Here is a 14,020-nt window from a genome sequence, read left to right on the forward strand (position 1 = left end):
TCGAAGATTTCGGAATATTTCATGATGTCTAGGTATTTAATAATCTTCAACAAGGAAAATGTCGACTACCCACACACGTGGACTTTACATAGGACGTGAATATTTTATTTCAACGACCCCACTTTAGACAGAAGTCTTCGGACATCCCTAGGTGGAAACGTGCTTGTTTTCCCACATATAATTTTTTAATAGGTACTCATATTTCTAAGCATTGCGACAATTACTTAAAGGACGAATTTAAAACTTTGTTACATTTAAACCGTTTTTCAATGAAACAGAAAAGTCCATTTCTAATTAAAGCAAAACAATCTGAAAACCTCGAAGAAAAATTAAAACATGCGGCAACGCTGATTACGGTTGGCGATGTCGTGCGATGTGCAGTCGTGGTAATTTTCACACGAAAGAACTTCGCAGTGTTGTCATTTTAACGCGTATGTGCGTGACTTCCTTTATTAGGAAAAATAGGAAAAACTATTAAGGCCACTTATGATCAATAAAAAAACTTTATCAAACAAACCAGTTAAAAATGAAACATTCACTGCTACTATAATTATATATATTTTAATTTCAATCTAACTGGCGGAGCAAACATTCTGTACGTAAAACAACTTAAATCCCAGACCGGTAACGTTGGCATTAGTTCTAACGTTGATTACTATGGGCCCAGTGCTCGTATCTGAAAGGTTACTACATGTAAAAAATATATATATCCAAAACCCCGTGGCGGCGCGAGAACATCTTATGAGAGTTTACATGGTCATTTACCAACTACTGAAGCATCCATTGTGAAGTCCGAAACAGTGGAACCATCGTTAAACCTATCGCCACAAAGCCGGGTACCATCTATGACGATGTAGTCGTCAGGACAATTCAAAACGTCCACCCCTGCCTGGCCTGAGGGGACTGTAAGGTCTCCGCCTGAAAACTTCCTTATGTATCACTAAAACTACAGAAGCTATGATACAAGAATTCACTACCACCGACACCAAAACCAAGAAAATTTTAAAGAAAAACAAGAAAAATGTGGTATAAAGATTCAATTGCAGCTAAAAATGAAATACAGATCAATTCTAACGTAGTTTTCAGTACCCACTTACTTGGCAACCTATTCACCATCTGAAACGGATAAGTTTGTCTATTTGCCACATTCGAGAAAGTAATGGAACAGTATCCCGCTTCGCGTCTAATACATATCGCGTAGTTCAGGGCGTTCTAGGATGAATCCGGAACTGTATCAATAAAAAATACTAACAAGGAACTTACAAAATAGCCTGGAGAGCTCCTATTAAATACAGCTGCTTGATCGTAGTTAAAGCTCTGAATAACCCCTCTAACTCCAGTGTAATACTGCAGGCAATTGCTTTGGGAGGTGCCGCAAGAATCTGTATACTGACAGACTTTTATTTTGAACCTTTTCCTAGCACCAGATGTCGAAAGAACCATGATTTGAAGCGGACCATTCAACTCAGAGACATCCACATAAACTACAGAAATAATTTTTTCACAGAGAATTTAATTCAAGGTCTCAACCCACCGTGTTGGCCTGTGTTATAGCCGCAAATAATCGGGATTTGATCGTTAGCGTTTTGTCCCGAAATGACCAGCATTTCGTCGACACATGTTCCATTGGTAGGGCTTGCTAACTGCAGAATATCATTGAAAAAATTTGAAGAAATTAAGATCAAACTATTCACGTACATCCAAATCAATAAAATCGATTCTGATTTGTTGAACATTGGAGCTTGTTTTGTACACATCGAAACGGCAAGGAGTGGTGTCGTTGTTTGTTTGTCTGGATTCACCAATTTGATATCTATTCACGTTGTAGTGATACCATTTCTTCCTGAATTGAAAATTTTAAGACAAAATTCTTTACAAAACAATAATTTTTAGAAGATGGCAACATTGTATGTGTCGTGAAACGTAGAGCGCCTTTTAAACGTGATCAATTTTGTCAACATGTAAGAGCTGTTTTCTGATTTGGATAATTTTATGTGATACCTGGGATCCGGTGTTGGAAACGTCGTGGGTACTGCTGTTGTAGTAGGAACCACTGTTCCGCCATTTGAAGGATAAAAATCAGGGTAATTGGGGCTTTTAAAGTAGGAGCAGTTTCTACTGGATGAATCACCGCAGCTACCCCGAACTAAACGAAGCAATTTTAGTGAAAAAACACATATCTCTAATATACATAAAACATACTTACACACACAACAGACTCCATAACCGCTAGCGCAATCACCCATGCCTATTCCACTCCACTGGGTGCATTCTGTCGTGGTAAGACAAACTCCCTGCCATGTCCCAGCCCAATTCGTGGCGTTACACTCAGTATTATTAAATTTAACTACAGTAAATAGACTGAAAAACTGCTTTATCTTCCATATAGTCTTGTTTTTCAGATCCCATAACATATCCGCGTTGAGAAATTTAAATTCCTGAAGATCTTGTTTTGGCCCTTTCAAGTTAACTGAAGAATTCTTATAGATTTTGCGCTTTTTGGCGTTAGTGTTAAAACCATACTTTCCCACCAACAAACTTGATAAATACTTCTTCATCATCTGGTTTATACGTTTCTTTGTGTCTGGGGTTTTCTTCAATACTGGCACTAAATCGACCTCCTGGTACCTATCAGCATCTGCACTTTCTTGAACTTTAACAGTTGTAGTTGTGGAGACTCCACTGAATCGATGAGGTTCTTGGTACTTTTTTGGTAAATCAATTTTTTGAACATGGGCTATGTATGAAGGTCTTCGGATCTTAGATGAGTCTCTAAACGAGGTGAAATTGTTGTGCGTCATAGTCCAGAAGGTAGGTCTCTTAGCCTCAGATTGAAAATCGTAATTTAACTCTGGAGGTAAATAGAAACTGCCGTAGTTTTCCGAGTCGGGGATTATTAAGCTTTGAGTCTCATCGCTGATTGAAGCAGGTTTTGTCCGTTTATCTAAGCAAATAATATTTTGAAACATTTAATATTAAGTAGCACTTAGTTATAAGTACGTTTATAACGAAATGTACCTTCACTCAATTCTTCTGAGTTGGGCCTGCTGATATGTCCCTCGGAAGAAGAGAATAGATGTTCGATATTAGGAAAGTGCAGTTCGTCTTTTCTTGATCTTATTATTCTCTGTGATGGAAGCTTTGAAGTCAAGAATTGATGGTGACTCAAGGGACGAGGCTTTAATTCCACGTTTTTCGCCTGAAATGATATTTCCATTTTTACGAACCAGTTTTCCAGAACTGCATGTGACTTACCTTTACAACTGAATCGTCAATAGGTTTTCGGTATACTTTTGGTGATGAATAATCGTAATCAAAATAAAGAGGATCCATATTATAATTCGAGCAAAATACCTGAAACTCAACGCAAAAAAATAATACATTTGCAACGATCAGAACAAGAAACATATTGGTAACATACAAGGCCAAGCGCGTTATGGGTAGTTTGGTGCCTTCTCTAATTGTGTTAACTTAATAAATTTGATCTCAAAGACCGAGGAATTCTCTTGGGTGTAACGACAATTTTTGTGTGAAATTGCTGGGAAAATATCTTCAGTAAAAGTAGTCTTCGTATTCCTTAAAAGCAGCACGAAACCGATTGGAAAGAATAACTGAATTATGTGCAAAAATTCTCTAGGATTGAATTATTTAGTTACTAGAGCATGACTTCTTGTATTATGCTCTAAATCTGGGCAGATCTACTGCTTAAGGTCATCTGCGAAGCAACTGGCATGGAACACAATCATTTATCAAAACTTGATTAAGTGCATTTTTGCACTTTCTAATTATTTCCTTGTGTCAGCTGTGAAGAAAACAAACTAAAGTATTTCTTCTTCTAACTCCAATTACATGCACTGACTGCTTTTGAGACTTAACGAATTCCTACAGAATAAAATGACCTATAAGTTGCAGATAGTAACGTGTGGGACAAAAACAAAGAAGTCATGTTTCTGACATTTCTTACCATGAATAATTGAAAAATCCTTTACGCAAGCTTATACAAATTTCCAGAGGTTAGCTAATCACCCACAAGGGTTTATAGGGCAAGTGTGGGAGACTTCTTTATTGACGTATTCTTCTCTTGTTCTAAACCAATTTATAGCAAAACTTTATTAAAAATATAATTCAACAATTTTCTTATATTATCTTCAGATCACGTATTTTCAAAGCTTATTATTGTATATTATTAACTCCATAGGAGCTGCCGCAATTCTTATTAAATATATCTTATAAAGACAGTTGGAGGGCCCTCAATCAGGCGACATCAACCTCCACTTTGAGCAATTCACATAGTTTCTCGTACACCTTCCCAAAGGTCCTGGTATACCCGTTGTTTGTTAAATGCAAATAGTCATGCATTATATGGTGGCTTATAGTCTGGTCGTTTTCCACTATATTTTCATGGATTTTGACCACGTATACGCTCTCTGTGAGATCATCCTTATTAGCTTCGTTTGAAAATTTGTCTACTAGGAATGTATTGACGTGATCGTTTCGTTCCCTGTAAGGATTCGGGAATTGACCTCTTGGAAGTAACGTCTAAAATGATTTTTTATTAAGTCTTTTGTAGAAATTTACTTAATAAAAGAACCTCACAGGAATAACGATAATAACATTCCTTAAACGCTGCTTTATTTCTTTAACAATCTCCAAAATACCCTCGAAAATCTCATGAGGGGTGCAATCAGTGTTATTAGTCCCCACGAAAAGAACAACAGCCTTCACTATGGAATGGAAATCGAATTCCTCGTTTTTAATTCTCCAGAGCACATTTTCCACCCTAAATAACACAAAAGACTGCTCTAACTTACAAAGATTTCATGTCTAATAATACCTGTCGCCCCCAATACCGAAATTTAAGCAATGCAAAGAGCTGAGTTTTTCAGTCCACAGAGAGCTGAACTGCAATTGTTGAATTATACTGTCGCCGATTAGGACCACTTCTGGTTCACTGGTCTTGGCCTGTTGCACGTACCTGTTGTGCTAAAAACGTAGATAATTAAAGAAAAAATTGGTAAAAAAGAAGAATAATTTAAAAGCCGAATGGTGCCTTAAAGTATAACATCAGCGCTTATTCCATGACAAGAAAATTAGTTTGACCTGCCCTCATCAAGTAAATTAAATAATTCGAGGTTCAAGTGCTTTATTCGCCGTTTCCGCTGAGACAAATATTGATATAATACAGAAAGCTTTTTTTAAAGCTCTAAGGACACAATGCCTGCATACCAACCGACTGTCTTATTTGATTGGTGGCTCATTAACGCATTCAATGCCAGACCCACTATTAGGCGATCTATGAAGGGCCGTCTTCAAGTAAATTAACAGACACCTGTGCCTGCCAATGGACAGAAGCAGGCACAAATTGACATGGTTGCGCTTCCTATCATTTCTTCATAACTTTTAGATCGAGTGTCTTTTGCGGCACGGTAATGTAAATAAAAAAAATAAAGTTTATTTACAGGGCTCCAGTTGCCTCAAATACCGTCACAGTAAGAATAGAGCTCTATATGTTAATTGTTTGTTTAAGTCAGGTATAAGAACATATACAGGGTGGGATTACACCATTCAAATTACCATCAATAAACAAAAGTGCTATGATAGCATCTCCAAGGATCCTGGCCCAAACGTTCAGTTTTTGTGCATATTAAGTGCTTCCTTCTCTCATAACACGAATGTTTGAATTACCCCAGATTGAACAATTTTATCTATTGAAAGAACCGTTCAAGTAAAATGTTAACTCATCGCTGAAGCAAACGTTTAGCAGTAGCAATCGGGGCTGGTTAATAATCAAAGTTTGTAATATTCAAGAAATTCACCTCGCAATATTCAATTCATCGGTCTGGATTATCTTCATTAAATTTCCGAAAAAGTTGAATTTTGTTGGGCAAAATTTGTGTGATTTTTGAACTTTTCCGACCAACGTTGTAGTAGTCCAGTTAAAATTGATGCTTGAAGGATGCACAATGATAGGTTTTGGGAAAATTTTCCAAGAATTTCAATTTGAGTACGCTCATCTAATATCTTAGGTCGATTCCTTTTTTTTATTGGCCACAGAACCAGATTTATCAAATTTTTATATTTATTTCCTAACGTTGAAGGGATTAATGTTCATTCCAGGATGTTATTGACGAAATATTTCTATGGTGAGTGAAAGATAAAATTTCTCAGCATCATAAAGAAAAACGATTTTTACCCGTTCCGCAATTGAATAAACCAGGTTTCGATTGAAAATTTACTACAAGCGGCACGAAAAGATATTCGTACAATAAACAGGATTCGACGGTTTACTGTGTAGAACAACATTCATAAATACTGATAAAAGATATCTAATTTTTTAATTTAACATTATTATTAATGATTTGATAAGAATGTGTGTCAAGAACGTGAATATTGCTGCTACGATCGCATGGAAAATAACAGACAACATTTCGAACGCCTGTTATAAAAAATTGTTAATATTGAGAGGTAAATTTTACGTTTTCATTTAATTACAATAGAATTTTGAATGTATTATTAGTTTTATTACTTATCTCTTATTGATAATCGTTTAATTCTACGCCTAGGTGTTACTCATGTATTTTGCAATTTAGACATTGTCAGGTACATATAGGGGAGGAATTCCAGAAACTTTAGGGTTATTGACAAGCTTGTTGAAAATACTATTCGAAGATATGTTGCACCAATGCCTGAGCTATTAAAAAAATGGCTTAGGATGGCTGTTGTTTACTTGATAAAAGGTGGCAAGTTCATCATACCCTCTAATATCTTCCCCAACAATATCATGATACATGTATTTTTGGATTTTTCCATTGCCGGTATAATGTTCAAGACATTGGCAATTTATAACTTTAAGAAACCCACTCTGTATGTATTAGGTTAAGTTATGGTAGATATCACGAATCTTACACATTTGCAATTTTCTGAGTTCAGGCAGCATGACACACAACAAAATATTACCAGGCAGTGGTGTCCGTTGTGGTTTTATGAGTGAAATCTGAAACAGTCACAAGTGTCTATCAAGCCACTCAGACAAACTTGTTACATCATGACTTAAGCTGAATCACCTTAGACTCTTTTAAATTTTGACGTCCACTGCTGTCACAATAGCAGCAATCTAACATTCCTTATGATTTTTGTAACACATGAGGGGCAAATTAAGTAGAACTGAGGTTAATCTTGAACAGGTAGATGCAGATATCTGAAGCATTTTGGTGTAAATACTAGAGGTATTTGGAGTTTTTTTTTAGGAATTTTGAAGTACTGAAAAGATGCACATTTTGAGATGTTTTTAAGATACTTTCAAGGTATTTTGGTGCACAATAACTCATCAGAGGTCTGGTCCTCAAACTGTGAGACACATTTTCTATTTACCATATTTAGATCTATTTGATCGATACTAATACTAAAACAACTAGAACAAACATTAATATTATAATGTTAAATAGTGCAGTAACAACTGATTGATTTGCATGTAATTTAATCTCACTTACCATGGACATCCACCTTCCATCTCCAACAACATCTTGAGCGGGTGTTGGAATTATGCAGGGATTCATTTCTCAAATGGATGAACAAATAGCCTGCAATGTAAAAATATGTATACCATGATGAGTTTATTATTGTATATTATTAATTCCATAGGAGCAGCAGCGATTCTTATGACAATAAATCTTACAGGGCAGTTTAAGAGCCCTCAATCAGGTGACATTCACTTTAAGTAATCCCAGTATTTTAAACTCCTGGTAACTTAGCAAGATAATTTACTTTGCAACTGAGAAACTGGCTAATGCTCCGCTCAGATTTCCTTGTTTCCATGGAAATTATCTAGCTCTTCAAGTTACCAAGAGTTTGAAAAACAGTGTCTTAAATTTTTTTTTTCATTAAAAAATAATATTTACTTGAAAAACCGTAAACCTGGCAATCGAGAACTACTAGAAGTATTGAGTCTAATCTAGTATAGATCTGAATATTTTCTATACATCAATAATTCCTCACCTTTGATTTTACTCTTCACAAAACCTTACTTCTCTCTTCAAAAAACGTTTAAATTTTTTTTAGCGTTTTTGTTTTGTTTCTTCGCTTCAACTCTGCAGCGTTGCCGTTAGCACGTTAAAGCAAGGACTAAAGTTGTTTTTTTAGAACCACATGAAACCACATCCAATCAACAAGGTCATGGTTCCATTCCATTAAAACGCGGAATTTTGAAAATGACACATTGAGTTAACTGTTTAATTTTGCTCTAAAGTGGTTTAAACACTTGGTGCTTTTGAAAACGGTTAAAAAAACAGTCTTATATGATGTCATAACTTCACATAAAAATACCATATTTTAAACCATGTCAAACCGTATCGTAAGAAAACACAGCTCCACGTGAACTTAAGTATCCTGTGTCTTTGTTTAGTGTATAGAATAAGATAAAGATATCAGGTTCAGTCGCTAACCCTCTTGACATAATTATTAGCAGTGTTGTCACCTTGCGAACGATTAATTAACATTTACGAGTTACTAGGTTTATATGGAGACAACGAATCGTTTTTATACTTTTTTGACTAGCAGTTATCGATGTTTATGGCATATTGAAGATGGATCCAGCTATAGTTTATTTAGTCATGACAATTTTAGGTGCAGCATACATTTTCTGATTCAGATAGTATGAATCCGTGTAAAATTGATTGATAATTTTCTATGCGCAAGGTATATTAAGGGAAATTTTCATAGATTAAATACTACGTATTCGCGACATCTTGGTAGAATTTCTAACTTCTAGACATTGACTGAAATTCTTGGAACGACCAGGTCCGAAATTCACACCCGCATCGTCCAGCTCCAATTGGAATAAATTGGTGTCTCAATCTGTCATTGTGGTTTAAATGGTTCTTCAATAATGAAATATAAACCAGGTGGTTAATGAAATTTTCTCCAATAATATCTTGAACAAATTGTATTAATATAAAGTATAAAACAAAAATCGACATAGAAAACTCAATAAATTAATTAAATAGTTATACTCCCTGCATGTGGTTGGCGCGGAGATTACAATTTACTAATTATTATCTGATACAACTGCCCACTTACTAAACAAATTACATTCTAAATTACAGTTTTCACATATTTCATTTAGCCAGATAATTTACACAGAAACAAGCAGAACATTATTCAATTTTTCTATTTCCATAGAAATTGTCTTGCTGGCAAAATTACCAGGAGCTTGAAACACCAGGCCTAAAGATCACATTTACTAACACAAATTCAGTCATAGGCAAGTACCTGTTTATGGTAAAACAAGATATACCCCTCAGAAGCTAATACATCTTTTAAATTAACACAGGTAATAATCTCGTCATTACACTTATACCAATAGTCATAGTGTTGGCGCACAAACGCTATATAGTGACCCTCATTTGCAGAATTCCCTGAATGGTTTATAACTGCAAATAGGGAGTATCTATTATCTGAGGGAAAAGGCCCAGCATTGCCTCTTTTACTCATAAAAGGGCTCATGTCTATCATATCGGGAAAAGAAATGGCAGTGGCAATTTTAATATCTGCATTTGAGTTTGAAAATCTCTTTAAGTGGAAAGTAGCAACTATAGGGAGCGTTTTTATGGTCAGTTGTTTGGTGCTCTCTTGCTTGGAACCACAATTCTCACACATGATTTTTTCCCTACCTAAATGTTCTGCTTTGGTGAAACTCTCCAAGCAATCCATTAAAGAGCAAGGAGAACGTCCTCCTTCAGTCACAGAACCAAGGTCTAGAGCAAAGTCCCATGTAGGATCTGTAGTTGTAGAGACTCCCTTACAATTTTGACAAACAACATCGCTTTGCAGCCCTCCAGTGAATATTTGATGAATAATACAAGGGCATTTGCTAGTGTTATTGTGGTTTTGCTGTGACATAGACTCTGAGTAATGTTTGTGCAACAAATCTAATGCAGCCATAAAAAACTCATGTGCATCATGCTGTTTATGTCCACACAAATGAGGAGCTTGAGTCCATGTCAAATGCAACAAGTCATGAAGTGCTAAAGGTGCCTTTTCTCCATTATAAAATTCTTGAAATAGTTTAGAAACTGCACATACTAGACAAGCACCATGCACCCACTTGCAATAATGGTGTTCAGTTAGGAAATAATCCCGTAGTAAGGGGGTATGCATGAGGGCCTGCACAATGCAATTCATGAAACAAGTTGATCCTAAATTAATCAAACCTCTCAGTCCTATAGAAGTCTCAGGTGTAATGCACACCTTTTTAGTCCTGCTTGTCAACAGCTGCCTCTCTTCATCTGTAGGATCCCAAGAAATGCATTCAAACAGCCATTTCTTAAAAGTATGGCACTGCATTCTGTTCTTAAATGCAATACTATCAAAATCAGCATCATAGATATAATCCCCACAACCAGAACAATGTAGTTGTCCATAGTGGATTTCCAGTGATAAATGATGCTCCTTCTGTTTCATGTGATCTCGAATGTGTTCAATACACCCAAAGAAAACACAGTCTAAACACACATGAATGAAGGGTCCCCGGCTTTTGCAAGTGTGACAATAGGCATTGCACAAACGCATTTGCTTGTACATGGAATTGGTGCTCACCACAAATACTGAATGGATGAATTCCAAGTTTTGCATGTTAGACATTTCTTCTTTGAATGTTTGGAAATGTTCACAGCCCTTAGCTGCCATTGGGCGGTTGTCTCTTGATTAGTGCGATTCTAAGATAAATGTGATGCCAGCGCTAAATTCTACTTTAAATCCAATTTTTTCGAGTTTATTTTTTATTTAGTTTAGCTCTATGTAGACTTAAACATGAGAATATAAAAAACAATAATAACAAAGCAGTTCGGCTACTGACATATATATAGAAGTACGGCAACAATGGAAGGGTTAATGGAATTACGTGAAATATTTGTCTATCTTTGTCTATCTCTTTTACTTTATCGAGCAAATTAAAAAAAAAACTACTTTTTAGTTTTTAGTAAAGGTTGCAACGTAGCATATGTCATGTCAAATATTTATTTGTACTTTGTTTGTTTACATTCTGGTTTGTTGTAATTGTAGATATTCCCGCTATATTATTCAGGATATTTTAGATTAAAAGAATTAAAAATATTTGAAAATACACAGCACAATCAGTACTTTTACAGTCATTCCTGTCAGAAAATCCTCAACACCCTCAAATGTTTAGAATTATAACCACTATAGGACTCAATTAATTATTTTATCATGAACTTATCCATTTGGTGGCTATTTACCTGTTTTGTGCGCCCCTTTATCAAGTGGTTTTTGCGTAAAACCACGGGCCTTTGCGAGTTGCAGCGCATCTGCTATGGTAAGATTAGTGGAGCCCCACGAGTCAAAGGTGTTGAGCAATCATTGAATCTCTCCCGAACCAGACAAATTCAGCAGCTAGTTAGTCAGTTGAATGATACTGCAGATAATAGAATGTTTATACAGAATGAAAGAGAAGTTTTAAAAGGTTTATTTTTGCGATATTTTATTTGATAAATAAAGTTACATTTTGATGTATTTTTTAGGTACAATAAGCACAGTTCTGTTGGTGAAAAAAATTAATCCTAAAATCCATCATCAGTTTCTTACTTCATTTGGAAAATGTGTAGAGCAGATATGGGGCTATCGTCAGTTGGTGGCAGAAGTAGAGCAGCTTAGACAAATTGCCTTTGACAGTGATGATTTTGAGCATGAGAGAAAGTTGTATGATTTGTGGGAAAATTTAATGCCACATGAAACACTTGAGGGTGAGATTTGTATTAGGTGAAACCATCATAAATTAATTTAATATTAGGAAGAATCAGCAAACAGTGGCAAGACATAGGTTTCCAAGGAGAAGACCCTAAAACAGATTTCCGAGGAATGGGAATGCTGGGTCTTGAAAACCTGCTTTTCTTTTCCACAGAATATCGTGCCCCAGCCCAACATGTTTTATCCCACTCTATGCATCCAATTAATGGATATTGCTTTGCAATAGTTGGCATTAATTTGACCTCAATGGCGTGGATGTTACTACGAGATGGAAGTGCAAAAACCTATTTTTACAACATATCCAGAAGTGTTCCCACCATAAGATTGTTTCACTCTTTTTATAGCTATTTATTTTACGAATTTGATAGATTTTGGTTGGAATCCAAACCTAAGAATATAATGGAATTTTCTAGTGTTAAAGAGAGGTTTGAAAAGAAAATCCGAGTGCTCTTAGAGAATCCATGCATGCAGTTTAAAATTGCCTTGAAGGTGGACAATGTCTAAGCCTGTGGAGGAAAAACTAGTCAATGCTTAGTTTTGTTAAGCACATTGTTCCTTTAAATGTTTTTGACAGTATTTATTTCATTTCTGTAATGTGTAATGTAGACCTGGAGTATGTATACTGGAAGTATTCAAGCTCAAAATAGTTAAATGTATGTTTGTTGTGAGAATTTTTTGGAGTGTAATGTATATTTTTTTATTAAGGAAAGAAAGCCTCCTTTATTCTACCCATCTTATGATAAGTTCGTAAAAGAAAATTTTAAAGTTATGAAATATATTGAAAATGGTGGATCCGCCAGGTCGTTGAAAGTTCTCGGGGTTGCCATATTTGCAGGTCCACCAATGCAGCTATATATATTTTTTAAAATGGGATTGTCAATGTGACTGACAGATCATGAATAATCAATCATATCTTGTGGTTTTTTAAATGTTTTATTTCTCGAGTTTTGCAGTATTTTCAAATATGTTTAGTAATTGCAACTCCTAAAGAAAATATGATTCGTTATAAATAAGTATAAATTTCTTTTCAATACAAATTACTAGACCACATAAAAAAAAAACTGGCAGGAACTGTGACGTGGAGCATAGAAATAAGGTTATACTTACCTTAAAAAACAATAAAAACATTCCATAAATTAGGATTAATTTCTCATATTCCTTGAATTTAGGACTTTAAAAACCATGTTCGAGGTAACAGATACTCAAAGTAAGTGAAGTATATTAAAATTAATACAATCAATCAGTTAACACATTTTTTTTGGTCTCTTGGTCTCATATCAATAAAAAAAAAATGGTCATGATGCTGATGAAAACTACAATTTTTGACCTGTAATTAGTTTATGAAAAGTTTTTCTAAAACATATAATGATTTTTTATTTCAGAAATAGGTGTGGGTCTTGCAGGATTTGGAATGTTCTTCCTTTTCTTAGGAATGTTAATGTTATTTGACAAAAGTTTATTGGCTTTGGGAAATGTAAGTATTAACTCAAATGATGCACTAGAAAAACTGACAAAATGTAAAATTTTCACCAGATCCTTTTTATTGCTGGATTGGCAGCAGTTATTGGCAGAGAAAGAACCTTTAGGTTTTTTTTCCAAAGACATAAAATCAGAGGCAGTATAGCTTTTTTTGGCGGAATTATAATTGTCTTATTGGGATGGCCTTTAGTTGGAATGATTTTTGAGGGATATGGGTTCTTTTTGTTGTTTAGGTAGGTCAAATTCAGAACCAAAATTATCCTGTCTAAAAAAAATGTTTGCAGTGGTTTTTTCCCAGTAGCGATAAATTTCCTGAGACGAGTGCCAATATTAGGAACAATCTTGAATATGCCTGGTATTAGTAAGGTAAAAATCTGAAAATGAATCCTTAATTTGAGTCAAATGACTATAGGAAAGTAGCAATTACTGTACAGTCATTTGACTTGAATCAAAATAAATCTCATTTCAAATATATTTTGAATTATCTTTTCCAATGTTTCAGATAGTTGATAGATTGGCAGTAGACCCCCAGCGGACGCGAGTCTAGCCCAAAATACTAAGAAATAACTACTGTATAGATGTAACCAGGATATGGATGTTGTGTACAGAGGTGTTGTGTATTTATTTCTTTTGTAAAATCGATGCAAAAAATTTGTCAATTTATAAGAATTTTCGATTTGTAAATATATTTTTTGAGTGTATTAAATGGAACAGTACAAATTAAACGTTTTTCCGGAAGAAAATTTAGATTTTATCATTATAAAGTTAATAAAATTGTTGG

General features: G+C 35.0%; 5 protein-coding genes across 12 annotated transcripts; 2 read left to right on the top strand and 3 right to left on the bottom strand.

Annotated features, from left to right (window-relative positions):
• Nucleotides 1–502: 502 nt before the first annotated feature.
• Nucleotides 503–4,083, bottom strand: LOC136347545 (uncharacterized). Of its 6 annotated transcripts, none has more exons than XM_066297625.1 (11): nt 3,965–4,083; nt 3,256–3,354; nt 3,019–3,199; nt 2,207–2,944; nt 2,002–2,146; nt 1,699–1,843; nt 1,535–1,643; nt 1,264–1,484; nt 1,098–1,212; nt 766–918; nt 503–676 (listed from the first exon to the last, which is right to left on the bottom strand). In XM_066297625.1, exons 1-11 carry the CDS (start codon nt 3,965–3,967, stop codon nt 573–575), a joined length of 2,013 nt encoding a protein of 670 aa, XP_066153722.1. In that variant the 5' UTR covers nt 3,968–4,083; the 3' UTR covers nt 503–572. The 6 variants fall into 6 exon arrangements, 5 of the variants coding, with proteins under 5 accessions (XP_066153722.1, XP_066153721.1, XP_066153723.1 ...); XM_066297624.1 differs by having other exon boundaries at nt 3,256–3,633; nt 3,965–4,024; XM_066297626.1 differs by having other exon boundaries at nt 3,422–3,968.
• Nucleotides 4,084–4,091: 8 nt separating this feature from the next.
• Nucleotides 4,092–8,262, bottom strand: LOC136347552 (platelet-activating factor acetylhydrolase IB subunit alpha1-like). 2 transcript variants are annotated; one of them, XM_066297635.1, is made up of 5 exons: nt 7,996–8,262; nt 7,491–7,580; nt 4,835–4,983; nt 4,597–4,780; nt 4,092–4,539 (listed from the first exon to the last, which is right to left on the bottom strand). In XM_066297635.1, the coding sequence occupies exons 2-5, from the start codon at nt 7,554–7,556 to the stop codon at nt 4,255–4,257; spliced, it is 684 nt and encodes a 227-aa protein (XP_066153732.1). In that variant the 5' UTR covers nt 7,557–7,580; nt 7,996–8,262; the 3' UTR covers nt 4,092–4,254. The 2 variants fall into 2 exon arrangements, with proteins under 2 accessions (XP_066153732.1, XP_066153733.1); XM_066297636.1 differs by lacking the exon at nt 7,996–8,262 and adding an exon at nt 7,899–7,989.
• Nucleotides 8,263–8,923: 661 nt separating this feature from the next.
• On the bottom strand, nt 8,924–10,839 carry not (non-stop). The gene has a single exon (XM_066297629.1). It carries the CDS (start codon nt 10,681–10,683, stop codon nt 9,250–9,252), a length of 1,434 nt encoding a protein of 477 aa, XP_066153726.1. The 5' UTR covers nt 10,684–10,839; the 3' UTR covers nt 8,924–9,249.
• Nucleotides 10,840–10,914: 75 nt separating this feature from the next.
• LOC136347550 (ELMO domain-containing protein 2) lies at nt 10,915–12,967 on the top strand. Its single transcript, XM_066297632.1, has 3 exons — nt 10,915–11,476; nt 11,535–11,756; nt 11,804–12,967. The coding sequence occupies exons 1-3, from the start codon at nt 11,224–11,226 to the stop codon at nt 12,262–12,264; spliced, it is 936 nt and encodes a 311-aa protein (XP_066153729.1). The 5' UTR covers nt 10,915–11,223; the 3' UTR covers nt 12,265–12,967.
• Nucleotides 12,827–13,982, top strand: LOC136347557 (vesicle transport protein GOT1B). Of its 2 annotated transcripts, none has more exons than XM_066297641.1 (5): nt 12,827–12,967; nt 13,143–13,234; nt 13,294–13,472; nt 13,524–13,605; nt 13,742–13,982. In XM_066297641.1, the coding sequence occupies exons 1-5, from the start codon at nt 12,943–12,945 to the stop codon at nt 13,784–13,786; spliced, it is 423 nt and encodes a 140-aa protein (XP_066153738.1). In that variant the 5' UTR covers nt 12,827–12,942; the 3' UTR covers nt 13,787–13,982. The 2 variants fall into 2 exon arrangements, with proteins under 2 accessions (XP_066153738.1, XP_066153740.1); XM_066297643.1 differs by having other exon boundaries at nt 13,746–13,982.
• Nucleotides 13,983–14,020: the final 38 nt, after the last annotated feature.

This window comes from Euwallacea fornicatus, chromosome 29 (assembly GCF_040115645.1).
Source record: "Euwallacea fornicatus isolate EFF26 chromosome 29, ASM4011564v1, whole genome shotgun sequence".
NCBI classification, from domain to species: Eukaryota; Metazoa; Arthropoda; class Insecta; order Coleoptera; family Curculionidae; genus Euwallacea; species Euwallacea fornicatus.

Coding starts and splice junctions, on each gene's coding strand:
- LOC136347545 (XM_066297624.1), bottom strand. CDS start 3,408: ATGTTTCTTGTTCTGATCGTTGCAAATGTATTATTTTTTTGCGTTGAG. Junction 1,644..1,698: donor TCGATTTTATTGATTTGGAT/GTACGTGAATAG, acceptor GATATTCTGCAG/TTAGCAAGCCCTACCAATGG. Junction 1,485..1,534: donor CTATAACACAGGCCAACACG/GTGGGTTGAGAC, acceptor TTATTTCTGTAG/TTTATGTGGATGTCTCTGAG.
- LOC136347552 (XM_066297635.1), bottom strand. CDS start 7,556: ATGAATCCCTGCATAATTCCAACACCCGCTCAAGATGTTGTTGGAGAT. Junction 4,781..4,834: donor TTCGGTATTGGGGGCGACAG/GTATTATTAGAC, acceptor TGTGTTATTTAG/GGTGGAAAATGTGCTCTGGA. Junction 4,540..4,596: donor ATGTTATTATCGTTATTCCT/GTGAGGTTCTTT, acceptor AAATCATTTTAG/ACGTTACTTCCAAGAGGTCA.
- not (XM_066297629.1), bottom strand. CDS start 10,683: ATGGCAGCTAAGGGCTGTGAACATTTCCAAACATTCAAAGAAGAAATG.
- LOC136347550 (XM_066297632.1), top strand. CDS start 11,224: ATGAACTTATCCATTTGGTGGCTATTTACCTGTTTTGTGCGCCCCTTT. Junction 11,477..11,534: donor TGAAAGAGAAGTTTTAAAAG/GTTTATTTTTGC, acceptor TGTATTTTTTAG/GTACAATAAGCACAGTTCTG. Junction 11,757..11,803: donor GCCACATGAAACACTTGAGG/GTGAGATTTGTA, acceptor ATTTAATATTAG/GAAGAATCAGCAAACAGTGG.
- LOC136347557 (XM_066297641.1), top strand. CDS start 12,943: ATGTTCGAGGTAACAGATACTCAAA. Junction 13,473..13,523: donor GGGTTCTTTTTGTTGTTTAG/GTAGGTCAAATT, acceptor AAATGTTTGCAG/TGGTTTTTTCCCAGTAGCGA. Junction 13,606..13,741: donor ATATGCCTGGTATTAGTAAG/GTAAAAATCTGA, acceptor CCAATGTTTCAG/ATAGTTGATAGATTGGCAGT.